The sequence below is a fragment of the Acomys minous genome (assembly GCF_964271855.1).
Source record: "Acomys minous genome assembly, chromosome: 14".
NCBI classification, from domain to species: Eukaryota; Metazoa; Chordata; class Mammalia; order Rodentia; family Muridae; genus Acomys; species Acomys minous.
This window is the reverse complement of record NC_140496.1, coordinates 111,807,081-111,830,118: the sequence shown is the minus strand read 5'-3', so window position 1 is coordinate 111,830,118 and position 23,038 is coordinate 111,807,081. Positions and strand designations below refer to the sequence as shown.

The 23,038-nt window shown below is 38.3% G+C and overlaps 1 protein-coding gene and 1 long non-coding RNA gene across 18 annotated transcripts in view; one reads left to right on the top strand and one right to left on the bottom strand.

Annotated features, from left to right (window-relative positions):
* The window catches only part of LRRC7 (leucine rich repeat containing 7), a 474,653-nt gene that overhangs the window by 97,854 nt on the left and 353,761 nt on the right, over positions 1-23,038 (top strand). For all 14 annotated transcript variants that reach the window (XM_084757043.1, XM_084757042.1, XM_084757040.1 and 11 more), the window contains exon 2: positions 7,940-8,037. In XM_084757043.1, the coding sequence (XP_084613169.1) occupies positions 7,940-8,037 (98 nt within the window). The remainder of the gene's footprint in view (positions 1-7,939; positions 8,038-23,038) is intronic.
* The window catches only part of LOC311583466, a 45,611-nt gene that overhangs the window by 16,897 nt on the left and 5,676 nt on the right, over positions 1-23,038 (bottom strand). For 2 of the 4 annotated variants that reach the window (XR_014774527.1, XR_014774528.1), the window contains exons 2-3: positions 22,970-23,005; positions 12,614-12,755 (exon numbers count right to left, since the gene is read on the bottom strand). This is a non-coding gene — a long non-coding RNA (uncharacterized lncRNA). Of the gene's footprint in view, positions 1-2,507; positions 2,579-7,909; positions 8,026-12,613; positions 12,756-22,969; positions 23,006-23,038 lie in introns of those variants that run through there. The other 2 variants (XR_014774529.1, XR_014774530.1) reach the window with 2 other exon arrangements.

The following is a 23,038-nucleotide window of genomic DNA, read 5'->3' as shown; positions in this document are numbered from 1 at the left end:
TCTCTATAAAGTTGGACCATCATCTTCAGCCTTCTGGCCCAATATATCTGACAGATATATTTGTGAAGCAGTTCCAAATCAGTTGGACGAAACCACAAGAGAACGACACCCCATTTCCCTAGGGGGGTTGGTTAGGTAGGTTTTTTGTTGCTTTCTTCAACTATAGATGTTTATTTTCATTGGGAGTTGTTTTTAAGTTATTATTGGTCTTATTAAGAGAGAAAAAAAAGCTTAGACTCAGGGATGTCTCTCTTTTCCTTTATCTTTCTTTCTTGGGTTTGGAGATAGGGGTGGAAAAGAAAGAAGGAGGAATATAGAAATATATAGGGATGATAAGACAAAAAGGAGATTAGTGAATCTACTCTTCAACTTAAGGCCTTAATTGTTACTCACAAGATTATTTTTAATTCATTGGTATAGAATTTTGCATATTGAGGCAAAAGAAGTTTCATTTTGATAGATTGGGATAGAATTCAAATTTAAGATTATTCTTCACGCACATTATATATATGTCTACTCTAATATGAAGTATTGTTCCCATACAACTCAATTATAACACAAAGATTACTTCAAATGCTTTGAAAGTGGTATTGCAGGCTGTTTATGATAATAAAATAATACAAGTTAATTGTTAGTTGATCAAATCATGGTCATGTCAATTCCTAGTATATATTTATCACAAGAATATACAACCTAGGTTTAACAGACGGCTATGACTCTACATACAGATAAAGTAAAATAATTAGATAACATCTTCAAAAACCTCAGAGATCTACAGAATATGACATTTAATGATGTTTTTATGATTTTAAAGATTCTTTGACAATAAGACAGGTTAACTCCTAGTAACACCCAGCCTACTTCAAAGAAGATGGTGAGAATCAAAGAACCTCCTCATGGAGATGGCTTCAAATGTGTCAAACCAGCCACTGGGGCAAAATGTCCTCATTTCTGCCACAGACAGAATTCTGCCTAAAAATGAGCAGTCTTTGATGCAGGCAGAGTAAGGCCAACAGCCAAATCCTGCCAAGACAAGATAAGCAAGTCCTCAATAGTTCCTGCCTCACAAATATGTCTGTCAGAAATCGATATATGCTTAAATCAAAATGAAAATAAGAGCGTTCTGGAGAAGACCAAGAAGCTACAAGGAGGGGCGGATGGAGGGTGGCCTGTGGAAGACGCACCATTGAAAGTGTAACACTGAACAAAATGGATAGGGTTGGGGTTCCAGAGAAAGGATACTACAAAGGTAAAGGCCTAAGACAAGAGTCGGTCGTATTTGTGCATGTTCAGCCTACTGAGCATAGATAACATGGGATCAAACATGAGAGAAGAAAAGGAGAGATCAGGAGAAGTTATAGGTGGTCACACACAAAACCACACGGGCAATTGTAACGATTGAGAGAAACAGAAGTTCTCAGAGAATTACAGAAAAAACGCAACTCACATCTTAAAAGGTCTCAAGGGAACAAAGATGAGCAGGGAAACTTTGACATTTCTTTAGTGGAAAATATGTTTACCTTTCTCAAGAAAGTCAATAGTCAGTGGCTAGAAGAGCGAGTTCTTCCTTCTCCTGGGAAAGAACTAAGAAAGAAATGACAGGCACAGAAGCTGGAGGTGAAATTACTGTGTGCCTGGTGTTTCCTAGTGATACCAAAAAACATTAGGATAATGTTAGGCATAAGTTTTGGGGATTTTTGGCTTGGTTTGGTTTGGTTTGGTTTAGTTGGGTTTGGTTTGGTTTAGTTTGGTTTGGTTTGGATCGGATTTATTGTTATTCTTCCTGGAATTTATAAAAAATCATGCAAAGTCCATCAGAGTTGAGGTGCTGTAATATTCACTGAATCTTAAATGGGTATTCAGTTCAGGTTTTCCCAGAAACCTATTATTTTTAATAAATGAGTCATTGTTATTATTATTTCTCCAGTAAAGTATACCACATGTTCTATTTCCTCATGTTAGTATAAAATACTAAGCTTAAAGTAGTGTATGATTTGAAAAGCCCTAGAAATTATCAGTGTGATTGGGATCATGGTGTTGCCCTTTGCTCATGGCTATCAGAGCGTTGGCTGGGTTACCCAAGGTGAAAAAATATAAAGTATCGTTGTTGTGAGTTGTCATTACCACGTACAAAAATCTAGAGAAAACTCCAGGATGTCATTCTAGGAGTTCTCAGTCAGAGACTGACTACTGGGCTTTGGTACCAGAAATTCTTCACAAAAGGAGAGTGGGTTGAAGGCAGAAGTGACTCTTCATATACCTTACTATAAAGACTGATGTAATTTATATTCTGGGATGTTAGAATATGTTATATTCACATAGATAGATAAGATAGATAGATAGTGTGTTATTGATTTTGTTGTACTTCCAAAAGATGGCATTTATTCTTTGAGCCAACCACATCCATTTTCCTTCAAAAGTGCATATTTTATAGTCCCCCAGCATGTAATTCTTCTATGTCTAAGAAGTTACCATATATGGTAGTATTTGCTTCTCTGAAACAGAAGGCTCAGTAAGGCGACTCAATGCGAATGAGAGCAAAGAACTTCATCTGCCAGCTCTGTTCAAGTGGGGAGATCTGCAAGGAGCAGGAAGTCTAAGTGTGAGCCTTGACCTTGCTCTAACACATTAGCCATAGAGACCAAATTGTTATGAGACCAAATACAAGTATAGCCACAGACACATTAGCCCTGTCTTAGAAAAAATATCTGTATCAAATGCCATTTGTTCATTCACTAAATATTTTAAAATAAATGCACCATTTTCAATGGGCTTGGCCAAGCTCTGAAGATATGAGTTCTGCCCAACTCTATGGTGTGATGAATGTGTAAGATTCTGAGACAGGAGATCCAGAAGATGGCTGGGGAAGAAAGTCAGACCATTGCAGCTCCTCTGAAGGGGAGGAGTCTGTGCTTTGATGATTTTTGGCATCCCACTCATAAATACCAACCATTACAAACATGAAACCCCAATTATTACATATAGATGAAACATAAACTGTGGCATATATCATATATATATGTGTGTGTGTGTATATATATGATCTTTTATGAATTAGTGGCCGGGAATGTTTCTAAATCTCACAAGTTAATCAGTCATTTTATAAGAACTTCACTAAAGAAGATTTTCTATCTCTTGTACTACCCAATTTGTACTACCCAAGACACATTCATAAAGCCAGCATCATTCCACTAGACTACTAGTACCTAGATGAATAAAAAAAATCCAAAACATTTTCTAAAAAATAAAGAAAAAAATTATGCAAGACCCAATATCTGTGAGTTTGAGGACCTTGATTTTTCCCTGTTGGTTAAAAACAAAAACCGACGTTCATCTCAGGTTTTTTTTTTAGAAAGCATTTGTTTGCTACATCTGCAGAGAAAGTTATATGCGGTTCTCATTCCAGCACTTGCTTCCTTTCAACACATTTTAATGGTGCACATCAATTTTGAATTCTATTTAAAAAAAAAAAGCATGGAGCTGAAGAAATAGTTCAGTTGGTAAAGTTTCTAGCACGTAAGCATGAGCACCTGAGTTCAAATCCCAAGAACCAAAGTAAAAACATATTCACACAGAGACAGCCTTCAGGACATATAGAGATAGTTTGCTGGAGCTCCTTGGCCAGTAAGTTTAGCCTAACCCAGCTTCAGTGAAAAGCTCTGCCTCAAAGCTTGAATTGGTACACAATCATGGACGATCTCAAATGCTGGCCTCTGCCCTCCACTGACACGTATGCATGTTTACCTGTAAGTATTTGTGAACATATGGACACATACATATACCACACAAGCACAAATTAAGTTAAGGTAAAATAGTCAGATAAAGTCTTCAAAAACCTCAGAGTCCTGAAAATCAATTTTGAATATTGGGGGAAACGTACCATCACGTTTCCTGGCTCTCAAGGTACATGATACAGAAATATTAAACTTTCCTCTCTGAAACCATCGATGACTCTTGTTCTTTGAGAAATTACTGCTATCTTTCACCAAACACCTGACTCAGCTCCAAAACTACAGCCTTTTTTGCCTGTATTTCTGGTCTAGGAATTTTACTTTTTCTAGTAGTTTATTTGAGTGAAATTCATTCTCTTCATAGTGATCTTCCTTTTAAACTTTGTTTTTAATGTAGGTCACTTCAACATACTTAGCCAAGATAATTGGGTACTGGTTGTTTCTATGTTGCCATGTATAATTCACTTTGGATCCATATAAGCGCTAAGTTATACTTTGCATGTGCATTCTCTGGGAGTCTACCCATGCTTGGGAATTACATTACTGTGATTTGGATTCAACTGCTCTAAAAAAAAATTACCACTGACAAACTAAGACCATTTCCATTGCACCATCAACTCTTCCTTGAATTCAAAGCTAAAAAAGGAGACTTGGAAGTTCAGGGGGTTGACATTTTAAGGGCATTAAAAATTAATGTTCATAGTATGTTAGCACTATGCATTTTTATTTCATTTTTTCTTTCCCTTGAGGATATAAAGGTCTGTCCACTGTTATATCTAACTATAATATAACAATTATCTTTTTATCTGTATAATCAGCTGTGCTTTCATTTTTATTCCTAATTTGTAATTTGTTTAGTTTTCTATGAACTATTGCTATTGCTGTTTTAACCTATAGTGGGTCTCAACCTTACTAATGCTGCAGTCCTTTAATATGGTTCCTCGTGTTGTGGTGTTCCCCAACTACAAAATTAATCCCATGGTCAGAGAGCAGTGCTAAATTTTGAAATGTCTAAACTCTCAGAAAAATAATAGGGTATTTAACCATTTAGACAATATGATTTGGATAACAGGGCATTTTTATTTATCCAAGTTTCTTATATTATCATTTGTGAGCTCTTAAATTGAGTTTGTTAATGGAAGTTTGCTATATTAGTATTTTCATCTCTGAAAACTGGCAGTTTTTGTGTCTGTGTGTATGTGTTTCTTTTTTTCTTTTTGTTTATACATGGTCTTCATAGATTCTCTCTCTCTATCTATCTATATATATTCCTGGCCTTGGGCCTCTCTGGTCCCAGTATTCCAATCCCACTCTTATCACGTGTGTTCTAACACCTGCCCATCCCTTTCCCTCTTCTTCCCAGGGGCCCTTTCTAATTTCCTGATCACTATTATTTCTTACTCCCAAATGAATATATTTGTATAAAAATTAAAAGCTAAGAAGGTATACATAATATAATTTGTTTCATCCTTCTTCCAGTGAAGTTCATTATTTTACAGCTAAATGAAATTCCATTGTGTATATGAACCAAATTCCTATAATCTATTCATCAGTTATGATCGTCTGGTCTGACTCCATTTCCTGACTATTGTGAATAATAATGATATGGGTATGCATACAGCTGGGCCTTACGGGAGCTCTAATTTTAGTTTTTTGAGGACCTCCCTCATACACACTGATTTCCACTGAGGCTTTTCCAGTCTGCACTCAAGCCAATGATGATTAAAGGTTCCTTTCCTCACATTCTTTCCAGCATTTGCTATTGTCTGCATTTCTATGGTGGTCCTTCTGACTGGTGTAAAGCAGAATCTCAGAACAGTTTAATTTACATGTGTCCAGTGGATGTGGGTGCTTTTTGTTTCCACAATGACTAAAATATTTGTTTCCTCACATATTTCCCCTACAAAGCCAAAAGTTTCTTTGCTTTATTGAATAAAGGGCAGTTTCAACATTTTTACTAGCACAATGGACACAAAGGAGTTACTTTATATTTTCATTTCTATGCCAAGATTATGATCCATAACCATTCCTTCACCTGCCCTGTTGCCTGTGACATATCACAAACCACCTCATCTATGCCTAGGTATCTAATCCTCGCACAAAAAAGTAGTAGAAGTGGCCATCACTTTACTGATGAAAAACTAAAACACAGATGGTGTGAGCAAGTTTCCATGATGCCATCTCTGAAAGATAAGATATTAAACTGGGCCCCACAGCCAGCAGTCAGCATGAAGCCCACCCTGGCTCATCCACCCTTTACTACAAACATTGTGTTTCTTCTGAAATATGTTTGGTATTTCCAAAATGCAGCCTTGGGACACTGGGTCCTTGGATGCCAATTACAACCATCCAAGGGCAAAATTCCTGAGTCTTGGAAGCACCTCACCTATCCCCACCAAGGCTGGGTGAGAATATACTTCTCTTACATATTAGAAATATTTTTAAAGCAATCATTTTCTTGAGTGGTTTACATATATTTCTAACCTGGATAACTTCTCATCTCATATCAGAATTTAATTATGATAAATCAAACTGATTTTGTTTGACTATTTGAGGGCTGAAAATATGGATCAGTGGAAGAACAAGCCCATCATTCAATCCCCTGCATTAGAAAAAAAATACTTATACAAAACTATGGAGACATTTGCATATTCAGGTTGCAATTACTCTATTTTTGTATATTGAATTCATAAAGACAAGTCAATGTTTACTTAAATTATCATTAGACCATCATAGAAATTCATACATTTATTAAACTATATTATCAAAATTGTATAATGAATTGATTCAAGAGTTAGAAACTAGAAAACATATTAAGTTTACTTTGCATATTTAACCAGCATGACAAAAGTTATGACTCTCTTCCACACATACACTATTAGAACAAATTATATCTTAACTCCTTCAAATCCCTCTTGGGGTTTTGCCATGGTACCATCATTATGTCAAGAGCAGTAGTTTTTCTCACCTAAACTAAACTTCAAATGGAACTAAGAGTCAAGTCATAATTGCATGTAAGAAGCATTTTTTATGCTTTACAGACATGACCACAAGCACATTAGTATGTGTACATGGGAATTAATAATAATAATAATAATAATAATAATAATAATAAAAACAAGAGAAATAATAATAAAAGAATCCTTTTAGATTCACTCAGTATCATGGAAAGAAGCAGCGAGTCTATTCCTGAAAACTATCTTTAAAATGTTCAGTACACATTCTTTCTTCCTAAAAGATGATTTTTTTATAAATGTGTTTACTTTCAATTATCCCTTTTTAATAACTTCTCATTGGATATATTGAGATGTTTAATAAATTATCATAGACTGTGTAGTTAAATAATAGACATACACAACTCATGGTTTTAAAGCTGGGAAACCCAAGTTGTGGTGCTGGTAGATTTGCTTTTAGGCAAGGCCTTCTTCCTAATGTCTGGTCTTGTGTGGAAGAAAAAGAGCTCTCTGCTCTTTCTCCCGATTTTAGGAGGACAGTGATCCCACTATGAGGATCTCACCCTTTTAACATCCTCTAAATCTAATTCTAAATCTAATTACTTCCAAATGCCTTTATATTGTGGCAAGACACAAACATTCAGCCTCAACAGTCTCTTACTATACTGTACATGAGTTTTGTCCACATAGTGGTGTGTGGTGGTGGTGGTGGTGGTGGTGGTGGTAGGTGTGTGTGTGTGTGTGTGTGTGTGTGTGTGTGTGTGTGTGTGTGTACATATATGTACACATCCATATGGATGCCAGAAGACAAACTCAACTTTCATTGTTTAGGCAACTTGGTGTTTTTAAAATAGGGTTTCTGTCCTGAAAGTTGTTGAGTAGGTTGTATTGGCTATCCAGCAAACCCCGGGAATCCACCTGAGTGCCTCCACAGCACTGGGATTACCAGAACATGACACCTCACCTGGTATTTTTACATAGTTTATGAATATCAAATTCCAGTTCTTTTACTTATAAGGCAAGCACTGGAATTACTGAGATGTCTCTCTAGCACCATATGTATTAAGTCAAAAGACTTATAAATGCCAAGAATTCTCCAGCTTACCGTGCTCCACGCTCCCTTGGCATCTTATTTGTTGGATACTCTCAGTGGTGTGAGAGTCAAGGCTTATGTCAGTATTTAAATTTGAATTTGATATTTCCATTACCAATCAAGATTTGGGTATTAAAATACTCTTGGTCTTTCTCTAACAGGATGGAGAGCCTAATACGGGGACGGAATCCCCCACAATATCAGCGAAGTCCTTGCAAGGAGGCTCGTGCCGCACTTCGGAAGAGGCCTGAGGAGGAGTGTAAGTCTAATCAGACTAACCATGTTCTATGTAGAATTATGATGAAAACAAAACAAAACAAACAAACAAACAAACAAAAAATAGGTTCACATGTTCACATTTAAAAGCTCAGGCAAATTAGAGAAGTAATAAATATATGTTAAGCTGGCCTTTTTTTAAAATTACAAAAAAAAAATTACAAGTTTTGTGAGTTCTGTTTTCCCATGAGTGTTTCTCCGGCACTTTAAGAACCTCCCATGGTTGTCACAGATCTTCAGAAGACAAGACAGTTGACACTGCTACAGATGTTAATGTCTGCCTTCTCTTTGTGGTATCTGTGGAGCTTATTATGTTTCTGTATTTACTTATCTCAAATGGATAATTTGCATGTAATTATCCAATGTATGAATAGATATGGAAGACCGAGGCATTGCTTGTTAACAGATCACTTGTGTGGATGAATAAAACTCTAGTTTCAATTCCCAGCCCTCCCTGCAACTGACAGAATAAAGATAATTCAGAAAACAAGCAAATAAACAAAAAAACCCAAAAACTTCCCATGGCACTTAGATTTTGTTTTAAACAAGAAAAGAAAAGTCCACACGGTACTCTAAATCTTTCAAGATCTCTATACACTATACATACCAATGTCCTAATGTAAAGAACCATATAAAATGTGCTTTAAAATCAGCATTTTACAGTTTCCTTTGCACTACAATTCTCTCTTGAACATCTTTTTCTTTCTTAAAATGCCACACTCTTTGAAAAACACTGTGTTACTAGAGAATTAAATGCCTGAGGGTAAATGTAGACCTATTTGTCAAACTGAAATGTTTGATTTAATGGAATTTAGTAAAATGTTTTGAAAGATAGATACTATATGACACTGTAAAATCACTTTAATCCAGCCTCAAATTATTTTGTATTAGAATGTGTAGTCATCTCTAAGACTTCATTTAAATATTTATATTCTGTAGCATTTAACAGATTGTTGGAGACTTTTGACATGATATTTGCATTGGAAGTGTGTAAGATAACTCATTATATTCACTTCCCTTGTGGTATTTGGATACAGTTATTTTTAAACATAATAAATTATGTTACATTATGACAAACATTAATCTGAATTTTGTCATATTTTAAGAATTTACATGTTTTAACTGTAGAGTTAATGCTGAGCTCCACAGACATAGATAGCACAATAGATTTGCGTTTTGAAGTGGTTTGAAGTGTGGGTAAGGATCAAATGCGCTGCCTGCATGCTCAGCAAGTGAAATACTCAGAGTGTTGTGTAGTGAAACCATTAGATACCGTTTTGTAGTAGCTTTTATGTCTCTAGAGTGATCTTTTACATGGTGGATTTATGTCTTTTAATCCTATAAACAATATTAAATAAAAACTAAAACGTGAAAGTGAAGATGCTATTCAGCCAAAAATACTTATGAATATCCTTGATTTTAAGTATTATTTCTGTTACTAAGTCTATAGGAAAGATTCTGGTACAATACTTCATGTTTGTCTATGGTACAGGTCTAGAAATCTTACTTAAGACCTCAGAAGATATGTGGACACATTAATAGATGGTTCCCAGAGAGTTGCTAGTTACCATAAACAGTGATTTCATGAGTGCCCTTTTAGTGAATTATAAAGGCTAGTAGTTGCTCAACTGCAGTATACTATGCTGTCTATCCTGATGATTGTTTCCGTCCATACGGCCTTATGGAAAGATGGGCATCACATATTTGTTCAGATGTTCTGCAGAACTACTTTGGGCTGTGCAGTAAGATTCAAGCAGTCCTGAGTCAGGCCAAATGCTCCAAAGAACAAAGCCAAAGTTAGTTACCTGGTTCTCTATAGAAAAATTTGTGTTTATAAAGTCTCACTAGGTAACCCAGATTTCCCTCTTGCCTCAGCCTTCTAAGTGCTGCATAATGATCCAGCCATTCCACATGGCTTGGGAAAGACTTTAACGCCTATCTGAAGTAGTGGTTCTTAAGTTTTGGCATCTAAGCCAGCAGCATGTGAATCACCCAAGAACCCAATAGATGTGTAGATTCAAAGGCTGGTGGCCAAACTTGCTGAATTAAATATCTCATTGGACAGTAGTGATCTGTACTTTAAAAAGCTCTATTAGAGACTATGATGTAAGGTTAAGCCTGAAAGTCACCAGTTAAGCAAGTTGATTGATGGAAGCCTAGAGTAAGCCATCAACTACACAGGACTAATGATGCTCGATATATCGGTAGATATATTTCATACTTAAGCCATGTTGCTTTCTGGTGTAAACTACATATATTGATTATGTATGCTTCATATGTAGTTAAGAAAGGTATTACTATAACTGAAGAAGCTCTCACATGGTGTGTGTGTGTGTGTGTGTGTGTGTGTGTGTGTGTGTGTGTGTGTGCGCACGCACGCGCCTGTGTATTATCTTCCCCAGAGATTTATGTTACCCCTTGTTGGCTTTTTGTTATTTCTGTTGTTCTTGAGGTCCAGCTTTTGAGTCCATGGTGGTCTGATAGGATACAGGACATTATTTCAATCTTCTAGTATCTGTTGATGCTTACTTTGTGACCTACAATATGGTCAATTTTAGAGAAGATTCCATGAGGTTCTGAGAAGAAAGTATACTCTTTTGTGTTTGGGTGGAAAGTTCTATAGATATATGTTAGGTCCATTTGATTGATCACATCTGCTAGTGTCATTATTTCTCAGTTTAGCTTCTGTTTTATTGACTTATCCTTTGGTGAGAGAGGGGTGTTGAAGTCTCCCAGTATTAATGTGTGTGGATTCATGTGTGGTTTAAGCTTTATTAATGTTTCTTTTACAAATGTGGATGCCTTTGTATTTGGGGCATAAATGTTCAGAATTGTGATGTAACCTTGGTTATGTTTTCCTTTGATGAATATGTAATGTCCTTCCTCGTCTCTTTTGGTTAATTTTAGTTGAAAGAATACTTTATTAGATATCAGAATGGCTACTCCACCCTGCTTCTTGTGTTCATTTGCTTAGAAGACCTTCTCCCAGCCCTTTACTCTCAGGTAGTGTCTATCTTTGTGGATGAGGTGTGCTTCTTGTATGCAGCAGAAGGTTGGGTCCTATTCTGTTAGTCTGTGTCTCTTTACTAGAGAGTTAAGACCATTAATGTTGAGAAAGATTAATAACCAGTAACTGTTAGGTCCTTTTATTTTGATGTTGGTTGTAGTACTGTATTTGTATGCTTGTCTAATTTTTGTTTTGATAAAGTGGAGTTATCTATTCCTGCACTTTCCTGGATGTAGTTAGCTTCCTTGGGTTGGAGTTTTCCTTCTAGTACCTTCTGTGGGACTGGATTTGTGGATAGGTACTGTTTAAATTTGTTTTTGTCATGGAATATCTTGTTTTTTCCATCTATGGCTATTGAAAGTTTTGCTGGCTATAATAGTCTGGACTGGCATCCGTGGTCTCATGGGGTTTGCAAGACACCTATCAGCCCAGATCCTTCTCGCTTTTATGGTCTCTGCTGAAAAGTGGGGTGTGATTCTCATAGGTTTGCCATTGTATGTTACTTGGCCTTTCCCTCTTTCCACTCTTAATATTTTTTCTTTGTTATGTACATTTATTGTATTTGTGTACAGAGTTTATTCATTTCCTCCCTTATCATCTTCATTAGGAAAGATTTGAAGTCATTTTCTTGTGTTTTAGTTGTGTTAGAGTTTTTACAGCTATTTCTTTGGGATAACTGGGCTCTGGGGATGCCATATTGTTTTGGCTTTTGTTGTTTGTGTTTTTTATGCTGGCCTATACTTATCTTGCTGTCTCTGTCATTGGGTGGTAGTTTCTGGTGTCCTTCACTGGCCATTGAGAGGAACTTGTAGGTGACTAGCTATAGGCTGAGAACCCTCACCTGTGGGGATCAGGGAATTCTTCAGGTAGATTAGGTCAGACACTGAGGTCAGACCCTGGGACTTTGCATGAACCAGCCAGGTGTCCTGAGGTCAAATCTACTTCTGTTCCACACCATGGTGGCTCCTCTCAGCATAGTGACTTAGACACTGTTGTTTTGTATTCCACAGTTCTCTCTGAAACTCAGAGTTCAGGTCCTATGCACCCCACTAGGCATGTGGCTAGACTTTGGAGTTCATGTGCCTGCCTATGTAGACCCATGAACTTTCTGTGGATTGGACAGATGTCCTGACATCAGATGCACTTGTGTTCCAGACTCTGAGGTCACCTCTGGGCTAGAAGACCAGGGCCTGGTATTTTGTAGCCTACAGTTGTCTGAGACACAGAGCTCAGATGCTGCCTGTCCCATCAGACATGCTGCTAGACTTGGAGCCTAGGCTTGTGCCTGCGTGGACCTGGGAAGTTTGGATTGGTCCTGTGACCTAAGGGCAGATCCAACTGTGTTCTAGACCATGGGCTAGAAAAACATTGGTGTTTTGTAATCTTCAATTCAGTCTTATACCCAAGCATAGGTGCCATGTGCATGCAGGCAAATGGCTAGACTTTAGAGACTGCACACATGCTTGCAGGGACCCAGGGACTTTTCTGTGAATTAGCTGTGTAGCCCAAGGCCAGACCCACCCGTGCTACACATAGTGTGGACACTTCTCACCTGGGAATAAGAAGCACTGGTGTTTTGTGTTTCTTAATTCTTTCCTAGGATGTGTGATCAACATCGCCATCTTGGATCTGTGCCTAGGTTGCTCCTTGTAAAAGGGAAGTCCTCAATGTGTTCTGATACGGAGACATTGCTCCTGAGAAAAAGACGCCATTTTTTAATAGTAGAAACAAAACATTTTGGTAGTTTTTTAAGTTTAGAGAGGCACGTGAAGAGTTCTATTCTATATCACAACACATGTGACAGTAACTAGCTGCAAAACACTGCTTGTTGTTTTCATAATGCCCTAATGCCTTAATGGACTATTGTGAAAATATGAAGATTTATATGATGTGCTGCACAGATCCTGAGACATAAAAAGTTGTCTTTGGCCCTTTGATTTCTCCCCCTTCCTCCTACTTTGTCCCTTTTAGCTTCTTAATATTACTGTCTTGTACCAAATTAATTTTTGTTTGATGATAATAGAATATGTTTTATATCAAAAATACAATTTATCTGAAAATCCATGAGCCTCTAGCTTCCAAAAAATGAAATTCCTGAAACTGAAAAATCATGTTCCTTCTTTTTATAGAAAAAAAATATGTGGCACACATCAAGTTCCACCCAGGTGGCATCAAGCTGATCTTGCAATTGCTAGAATACAAGTCATGTTATGTTTCAATGCACTCTTGGTTCAACCCAGGGTCCAACCTTCTGGTCACTTTTCAAGGAGAGCTGCTGCATAAGAAAATCAGTATCATAGGAGGTCTAGGGACATCATCTACTTATTATAAGAACAGAGAAGAATGTGGAGCTCTGCTCAGATGACAGCATCTCTTTGTGGAAGAAGGTCTTGATAAATGGAGTAATTCACACTGCCATCATTTGTAAGCTCTAATCTTTTATGGTGCTTTCAATATTGAGATTAACATTAGGTCACCAGATGCTGTCCTTAGCTAGTTGTTAAATATTAATTTTATCTAGCTGTGCTAAATCTAGAAGGCAAAGCAAACATCCAGAAAAAAATAAGTTAATTCTTATATAAACATACTTTTAGACATAGGAAATTATTTCTTTTTTTTTTTAAAGTCAAATAAAAATTTGTCATTAAAACTACAACGAACCCTCAGTCACAGACCTGGGGTGGGAGGAATAGGGTGAAAGCGGGAGGGAGGGAGGAATGGGTGGATACAAGTGAGGAAGAAACAATTGTGATGTAATCTGAATAAATTAATTTTAAAAATTAAAATGAAACTGAAAAGTTTCTGGAAGGCAAAGGATGCTGTCAACAAAACGAAATGACAGCCTATAGACTGGGAAAAGCTCTACACCATCTCTACATCTGACAGAGGACTAATACCCAAAATATATAAGGAACTCAAGAAATTAAACACCATCAAACCAAATAATCCAATTAAAAAGGGGGTACAGAACTAAACAGAGAATTCTCAACAGAGGAATAGCGAATGGCTGAGAAACACTTAAAGAAATGTTCAACATCCCTAGAAATCAGGGAAATGCAAGTCAAACAACTGTAAGATTCTACCTTAGCCATTATAATGGCTAAGATCAAAAACTCAAGTAACAGAACATGCTGGTGAGGATGTGGAGAAAGGGGAACACTCTCCCATTGTACTCTCATTGGGAGTACAAACTTGGAAATCCACTTTGGAAATAAATCTGGAGCTTTCTCAGAAAATTGGTAATAGTGCTACCTCAAGACCCAGCTATATCACTCCTGGGCATATACTTAAAAGATGCTCCACCACACAACATGTGCTCAACTATAGCAGTTTTATTTGTAGTAGCCAGAATCTGGAAACCAACTAGATGTCCTTCAAGGGAAGAATGGATAAAGAAATTGTGGTACAGTTACACAATGGAACACTACTCAGTTATTTTTTTTTAATTTTTATTAGTTTATTCATATTACATCTCAATTGTTAGCCCATCCCTTGTATCCTCCCTTCCTCCCTCCCTCCCATTTCCCTCCCTACTCCCTTCCCCTATGTCTGTGACTGAGGGGGACCTCCTCCCCCTGTATATGCTCATAGGGTATCGAGTCTCTTCTTGGTGACCTATTATCCTTCCTCTGAGTGCCACCAGGCCTCCCCAGTCCAAGGGACATGGTCCAATATGGGGCACCAGAGTTTGTGTGAAAGTCAGATTTCCTTCTCCACTTAATGGTGAAGAATGTCCTGCCCATCGGCTATACTGGATAGGGGTTCGAAGTTTACTGCGTATATTTTCCTTGGCTGGTGCCATAGTTTGAGGAGGATCCCAGGGCCCAGACCCGCCTATAGTTTTCCAAGACCCTCTGAATCCTTCTATTTCCTCATTCTCGAAGGCTTCTCACACCTAAAGTCTCAATAGAATGTCCTCCCCTCTGACCCACTTTCCTGGTAGGTAAAGTTTTTCATAGGGACGTACCCCTTGGACTAGTGTCTCAATATAAGTGAGCATATACCATTTGACTCTTTTTGCTTCTGGGTGAACTCACTCATTATGATAATTTCTAGTTCAATCCATTTGTCCACAAATTTCAGAAATTCCTTGTTTTTAATAGCTGAGTAGTATTCCATAGTGTAAATGTACCACAGTTTCTTTATCCATTCTACTGAGGGACCCGTAGGCTGTTTCCATGTTCTAGCTATTATGAATAAGGCAGCTATGAACATGGTTGAGCATATGTCCCTGTTGTGTGCATCTTCTGGGTATATTCCAAGAAGTGGAATAGCTGGGTCTTGAGGAAGCCCTATCCCCATTTTTCTGAGAAAGCACCAGATAGCTTTCCAAAGTGGTTGTACTAGTTTGCATTCCCACCAGCTATGAAAGAGTGTTCCTCTCTCTCTCCACATCCTCGCCAGCATGTGGTGCCAGTTGAGTTATTGATCTTAGCCATTCTGATGGGTGTAAGATGGAATCTCAATGTCGTTTTGATTTACGTTTCTCTGATGACTAAGGAGGTCGAGCATTTCTTTAAGTGTTTACCACTCAGTTATTTAAAACAAGTAAATCTTGAAATTTGCAGGCAAGTGGATGGAACTAGAAAAGATCATCTTGATTTAGGTAACACTGACCCAGAAAGATATGCATGGTGTATACTCACTTATAAGCAGATATTAGCCACATAATATAGGATAGCCACACTATCATACACAGACCTAAAGGAGCTAAATAACAAGGAGGACCCGGGGAGGATGCTTACTTCTCATTCATAAGGGCAAATAGAACAGACACCAGAAGCAGTTAATGAAAAGTAACAGGATGAGGGCCTACCATACCAGTCCTCTGAAAGATTCTACCAAGCAGGTAATCCAAGCAGAAGCTGAGACTGGCATGCAAACTTTGGGGTGGAGATCAGAGAGTCTTATGGAAAAGTTCAGGCACAGAAGGCCCTGGAGGGGACAGGAGCTCTACATGGAGACCAATGGAGCCAAATAATCTGGGAGAGAGGTCGGCTGCAGAGACTGATGCACCAACCAAGGACCATGCACGGTGAGGACCCAGACCCCCTGCTCAGATGTAGTCGATAGGCAGCACAGCCTCCTTATGGGTCCCATAATATGGGGAGTAGGGGCTACCTCTGTCATGAACTCTGGTGCCCACTTGTTGATTGCTTCCTCCTGGAGGGGTGGCCAGAGAAAGAGGATGCACGCACTCCAGATGGGACTTGATAGGCTGAGGCCAGAGGGTAGGGAAGGAGCCTCTCCCTTTCTGAAGACTAGGAGGGGGAGGGGCGGGTATGAGGGAGAGAGGGTGTGACCAGGAGGCAACAATGGAGAGGCCTACAGTCAGAAGGTAAAGTGAGCAAATTAAAAACATAAATAATGAAAGAAAAAAGAAAAAGACTACAATCCTGATCATAAAAAAAAAAAAAAGCCTGTTTATGTTCTGTTCCAAAGATCTCCCCAAAGAGCCTTCTGTGGCAGCCCCATTTGCTTGCTTCACACTTGCTCCGTCGGACAAGCCTGATGGGACTGCAGCCTGTCACTCCGGTGGTGCAGCTTCCATTCAGATCACCAATAACCTCCTCATGCTGCTGTCAGTGTTGCTGGCTCCATGTCAGCAGATACAACAAACACCCTGGCTTAATTTGTTGTTTATTACCTCTCAGTTGTGACTCGGGAGTTCAGACCTAGGTTCTCTGCTTCCAATTTTATCAGAAGCTCAGTTTGGGAAGGTTCCATTTGTGAATGCTTTCAGAGTGCTGTTAGAATTTATTCCTTTAGAGATGATAACAAACTGTCCCTTCTTCTTGTTAGCTGCCTTCTGGGGACACCGGTTAGGTTAGGTAAGGGTTATGGATCGGTATATATTACTTATATCTTGGTTTTAACTTCTTATGTGTTCCTTTAAATTCATCCATTCCTTTCAAGTTTGCCAACTCACTAAAATATAATGTTTGATATATTCCCTAATGATCTTGATTTCACTGGAGTCTACTGAAGTTCCTCTTATTTCTAATTTTATTAGTTCAAGCTTTCTCTTTCTTTGTTTTAGTTAAGATTTTGCCAGTCTTGTTAATTTCTTTTTAAAAATAAACTGTTTAATAAATTTTACATATTGTCTTTCAGACTCTAGCTTATTAATTTCTCTCTCAACTTTATTATTTCTTGACATCTAAAGCATTTGAACTTGGCCTCTGTTTTTTGTTTTTGTTTTTTTTTTTAATTCCTAAAACCTAAAAGTTTACTATTGGGTGATTTATTTGAGTTCTTTTTAATCTTTCTTTTAATGTAGGCACTTATAGATATAAATTTTCCTTTTCATAGAAGCTTGGCTGTATTCCAGAGGTTACTGCAAAAATTACTACCATTTTCATTGATCCTAGAAATTTAAAATTTTCTTCAATGACCTGCTATTCATGCAGAGGTGTGTTGCTCAGACTCTAAGTACTCCTGTATTTTCCAAGGTTTCAGTTACTCTTGAGTTCTAGCTTATTCCACCACTGGCTGATAAGAGGCAAATAATATTTTTTTATTTTGATTTGTTGAAGTTTGCTTTGTGATCTGTAATGTGATCGGTTTCAGAGAAGGTTTGATTTGCCGCTGAGATGAATGTGCACTCTCCATCTGTTAGTTGGAATATTACGTATATATCTGCTAAATACCATGGGTCTGTTGCATTAGGCAGTTTTTAAGGCTCTTTATTGATTTTTAGTTTGGGATACCTATCTACATATGAGAGTGGGATACTGGTGCTTTCTATTGTGGTCAGGACATATGTAGCCATTTGTATCCTTTATCATTTGTTTTGTGAAACTGGGAATTCTAAGACTCAAACAGTGCTGGCAAAATAAGAATTTAGACTGATAAATTTCACTAACAAAAATCAACTGAAAATGGATCAAAGATCTTAAAATGTGAAAAACTGAAAACATGGGGAAAGCATTTCAAGATGCCGGCACAGGCAAGGTTTCCAAACAGGACTCCAGCTGCCCAAGGAATAGCCTGACTTGACAAATGGAAACGAATATTTAAAAAACTTTGCATGTCAAAGGAAACTACCGGAAAATAAACAGATATCCTACATGATGAGACAATACTTATGTGAGTCATACTTCAGATACGAGGTCAATTTCTTGAACATATAAAGAACTATAAAAATTATGACATACATATACAACTGTCAATCATTGGGCCAATGGGGTGAATATTATGTTTAGGAAAACTGACCAAATCAAGTACTTATGCCATGCAACTATTTCATATATCGAAATGTTTTACACTAGCCCCTTTAGTGAAAATCATTGTGTTTAGTCCTGTTACTATCTTGGTATTAGCCACTGGAAGTGAATGAACCTGGTCCTGTGCTTGGGCTGGCTTTACAAACTCCTTACACCGTAAACTGTAACCCCAGAGTTCTGGCTATGTGTTTCCCTCTATGCCATGGTGTAATATGTCACGTCTTTGTAACTGATCATATTTTGTAACCATCCTTTTCCCCCTACCACACAACTACATGGGATAAAACAGGGTTTCATACCTGGTAGGGCAAGTACACAATACCGAGCTATATCCCACTATACTTACTCTTTTTTAATGTTTTAAAAAAGTTTGAGATAAAGCCTTGATAAGTTGCTTAGCTTGATCATTCCATAGCTAAGCCAGCCTTAAACTTTCTATCTTCCTGCTTTAGCTAACTGAGCAGCATTAATCAATTACCCCGCCTTTTGACATAGATTCCCACTTTACTTTTCTCTTTCAGAGACCTTGAAACTTTGACAGTCACTTTTGATAAGAAATATAGATTTTAAGTGTCAGTGAATCAACAATAGAAACATCAAACAACTTAGATGCTGTATTATAAATAAAGGAATATCAGTTAAGAATGTGAATGCAATATAGGCATGGACTCCTCTGGTGGAAAAGACTTGGAAAGTTGTAACCGCAAGCAGTAGGGAGATAAAAGCAGAATAGCAAATTATGGTCTAACCTGAGCTACATATTCAGACTCTATCTCAAATAGCAAAACAAGGAAGTGATTCTGGAACTCCATTCCTCTAGTCAGCTTCTTTGCAGCTGAGCTGGGTGAAAAGAACTCTTCTTCATCTGCTCCTTATTTCTACATGATGCCCCACCTCTGTCTAACAGAGCAGTTTTGTGCACTCATCTGAGGGGACCAGAGTTCTGCAGTCCTCATGACTAAGGTTCCTTTCTTCTAGGTTCCTTTCTTCTTCTTCTTCTTCTTCTTCTTCTTCTTCTTCTTCTTCTTCTTCTTCTTCTTCTTCTTCTTCTTCTTCTTCTTCTTCTTCTTCTTCTCCTTCTTCTTCTTCTCCTTCTTCTTCTTCTCCTTCTTCTTCTTCTTCTTCTTCTTCTTCTTCTTCTTCTTCTTCTTGTTCCTGTTCTTGTTCTCCTCCTCCTCCTCCTCTTCCTCCTTTTTCTTTTTTGAGACAAGGTTTCTCTGTGTTGCCCTGGCTGTACTGGACTCACTTTGTAGACCAGGCTGGCCTCAAACTCAAAGAGTGCTGGGATTACAGGCATGTGCCACCACACCCAGCCATAAGGTTTCTTTCTAAGATGACTAAACTCTACAACAAAATCAAATTGATACTATACATGATTTTAGCAAGAGGGCTAACAACAACAACAACAAAAACAGAGAATTCTGGTTTTCTCTAATTGTGAACCAATTAATCTTATTAAACATCATGCTGCTTAGGTTAAAGTTATATAGTATCAACCAGTTGATTAGAAAGCTGAAATTTTTATCTTAGCCATTCTGATGGGTGTAAGATGGAATCTCAGAGTTGTTTTGATTTGCATTTCCCTGATGATTAAGGAGGTTGAGCATTCCTTTAAGTGTTTCTCAGCCATTTGATATTCCTCTGTTGAGAATTCTCTGTTTAGTTCCAAGCCCCATTTCTCAATTGGGTTATTTGGTTTGGTGGTGTTTAATTTCTTGAGTTCTTTATATATTTTGGATATTAGACCTTTGTCAGATGTAGGGTTGGTGAAGATCTTTTCCCAGTTTGTAGGCTGTCGCTTTGTTCTCTTGACAGTGTCTCCTGCCTTACAGAAGCTTTTCAGCCTCATGAGGTCCCATTTATTAATTGTTGACATTAATGTCTGGGCTGTTGGTGTTCTGTTCAGGAAGTTGTCTCCTGTGCCAATATGTTCCAGGCTCTTCCCCACTTTTTCTTCTAAGTGACTGATTTGGGCACAGGGGTCCCGCTCAAAGTAAGGCACCAGCCAAGGACAATACAGGCGGTAAACCTTAAACCCCTACCCAGATCTAGACAATGGACAGAACACTCTCCACAGTAGAGTGGAGAGTGGGATATTACTTTCTCACATACTCTGGTGCCTCACCTTTGACCATGTCCCCTGGAGGGGGAGACCTGGTGGCACTCAGAGGAAGGACAGCAGGTTACCAAGAAGAGACTTGATACCCTATGAACATATACAGGGGGAGGTAATCCCCCTCAGTCACAGTCATAGGGGAGGGGAATAAGGGGAAAATGGGAGGGAGGGAAGAATGGGAGGATACAAGGGATGGGATAACCATTGAGATGTAACAAGAATAAATTAATAAAGGAGAAGAAAAAAAAAGCTGAAATTGTTCTCAGTTGAATTCTATTTCCACACATATAATCAACACATTCCACTGACTACTTGTTTTAACACAATATAAAAGAAAGATTAAGGGGAGGTTAGGTAACGTTGGTTTCACAGTTTAAACATTCTTATACTTTAGAAATAAGTAACAGCAGCTAAAAACCTAGTACCACCCTAGGGTGTTCCTGATCTGTTTGGAAGTTTTTGCAGCTCAAATCAGTAATAAAAAATCCTAGCAAAGAACATATTTAAGAACACTGTATCCTTGCTTTGGTACAACTACCTTGTGATTTCTGCAGCATCTCCCCTAAGATGGCAGATCAGATACAAGTTTAGAAAACATCCATCATCATTTATTTTTCTCTCACCTGTTACCTAGCTACCCATTTGTTTGTGTTGGATTTGAGCCTTCATGGGATATATATGCCCTGAAATGCAGTTTGTCCAGTCACATAGTAGTTAACTATGAATGGGTTTTAACCTCTGACATCCATGACTGTGCAGAACCAAAGAATAAGGGATACTTGACAAGAAAAACCACAGGCAAAATCCAGAAAACTGATAGGAAGCTTTGAAAGGAAAGTTCTATCTAGGCCATTTTGGTGAAGGATTGATTTGTTATCAGATAAAGGACTGTTTAAATAATATGTTCACGTCTTAGACTTGTCTTGTTTCTTTGTAAGCTTAGATTTTCCAAAGCTACTTTACTTAGGGTGCTTAAACACTTCAACCTCACTTCTAATCCACCGACCAAAGGAAAGGGAGAAATAACGTTAATAGGAAAGAGGGTTTGTGGATCCGTTTAGATGTAGTTCCTTGGGCCAGTTCCATGCTGAATTGTACAGATTCCAGAAGTCCAGTTCAATAGACAATACCAAACAGCAACAGGAATCTATAGCAGTGGCAGGATCCTACAGGCTCTGCCGAATAGGCACAAGTCAGCGGAAGTGGCAAGAATCAGCCAGAGTGCCACAAGAAGTTCTCTGGAACATTTCTCTCTGCAAAGCAAAGACTAGCGAAGACCAGAGAAGACCATTGAATAGCAGCACAGCATTCCATGGCCATGCAAAAAGCCTCATCCTTCCGACCACCATGCACCTTCTCATGTGTCTGCTCCCAGCAAAACATCACATGCCCTCTCACAAGACAGCTTTCAACAAAACACCATATGGGACACCTGAGTCTTCAAAGAAACCAGAAACTTCTACTTCATTTATTATTCCTTCCTTTGTGACCACATTTCAGGTTCCTTTCTTTTCTCTTGGGGAAAGATGAATCTCCTCCTCATTGTTTCTGACACTCTATGGGCAAGAAAAATTTTTTCACATACTTCCTTAAGTCTTCCTGTAATACTTTCTGCAGTCTTTGTGTTGTTTCTGTTGTACTTTCTGTAGTCCCTGGGGTGTTCCTGTGGTACTTTCTGTAGTCACTGGGATGTTCATGTGGTACTTCCTGTAATACTTTCTTCAGTCCTTGTGTTGTTCCTATGGTACTTCCTGTAGTCCCTGGGGTGTTCCTGTGGTACTTTCTGTAGTCACTGGGATGTTCCTGTGGTACTTCCTGTAGTCCCTGGGGTGTTCCTGTGGTACTTTCTGTAGTCACTGGGATGTTCATGTGGTACTTCCTGTAATACTTTCTTCAGTCCTTGTGTTGTTCCTATGGTACTTCCTGTAGTCCCTGGGGTGTTCCTGTGGTACTTCCTGTAGTCCCTGGGGTTCTCATGTGGTACTTCCTGTAATACTTTCTGCAGCCCCTGTGTTGTTCTTATAGTTCATGTCTCTTTTAGGCCCCTCAGTTATTAGCTGCTTAGGGATTGAGCAGACACATTTTATGCATCATTTTATCTCTGTTATTAAACACAACATTTGATGTATAATCACCTCCTTAAACAGTGAGTAATCATGAAAGATGCAACTTAATTACTACTACAGAAGTTACAGCTAAAAGGATAGTTGGTCTTGATGACATCCAGCAAATTACTTCTGTATTCCAGTGGCAATCTCAGCAAAGTGCCAGGCAGTTACATATCAGCTGTCATTCTTATGATTTAAAAGGGCCAGATTGGATGGCATGATTGTGGTTTTTGACAATTGAGTTCTTTATATAAAAGAATTATGTAAAACTTCTTTGCCACATCAGCTCCATTTAAAGGAAGGGAGGGCTGCATGCTGATACAGGGACTATTTCAACCTTTACAGATTAAGTAAACCTCTTAAGGAACTAGAGAGATGGCAGCAGTTAAGAAACTTGATGCTTTTCCAAAGGACCCACTTTTAATTCCCAGCACCAACATTAGGTAGCTCACACCTACCTGTAACTCCAGCTATAAGGCATCTGATGCTCTTCTCTAGGTTCCATGGGAACACACATGGTGTACATT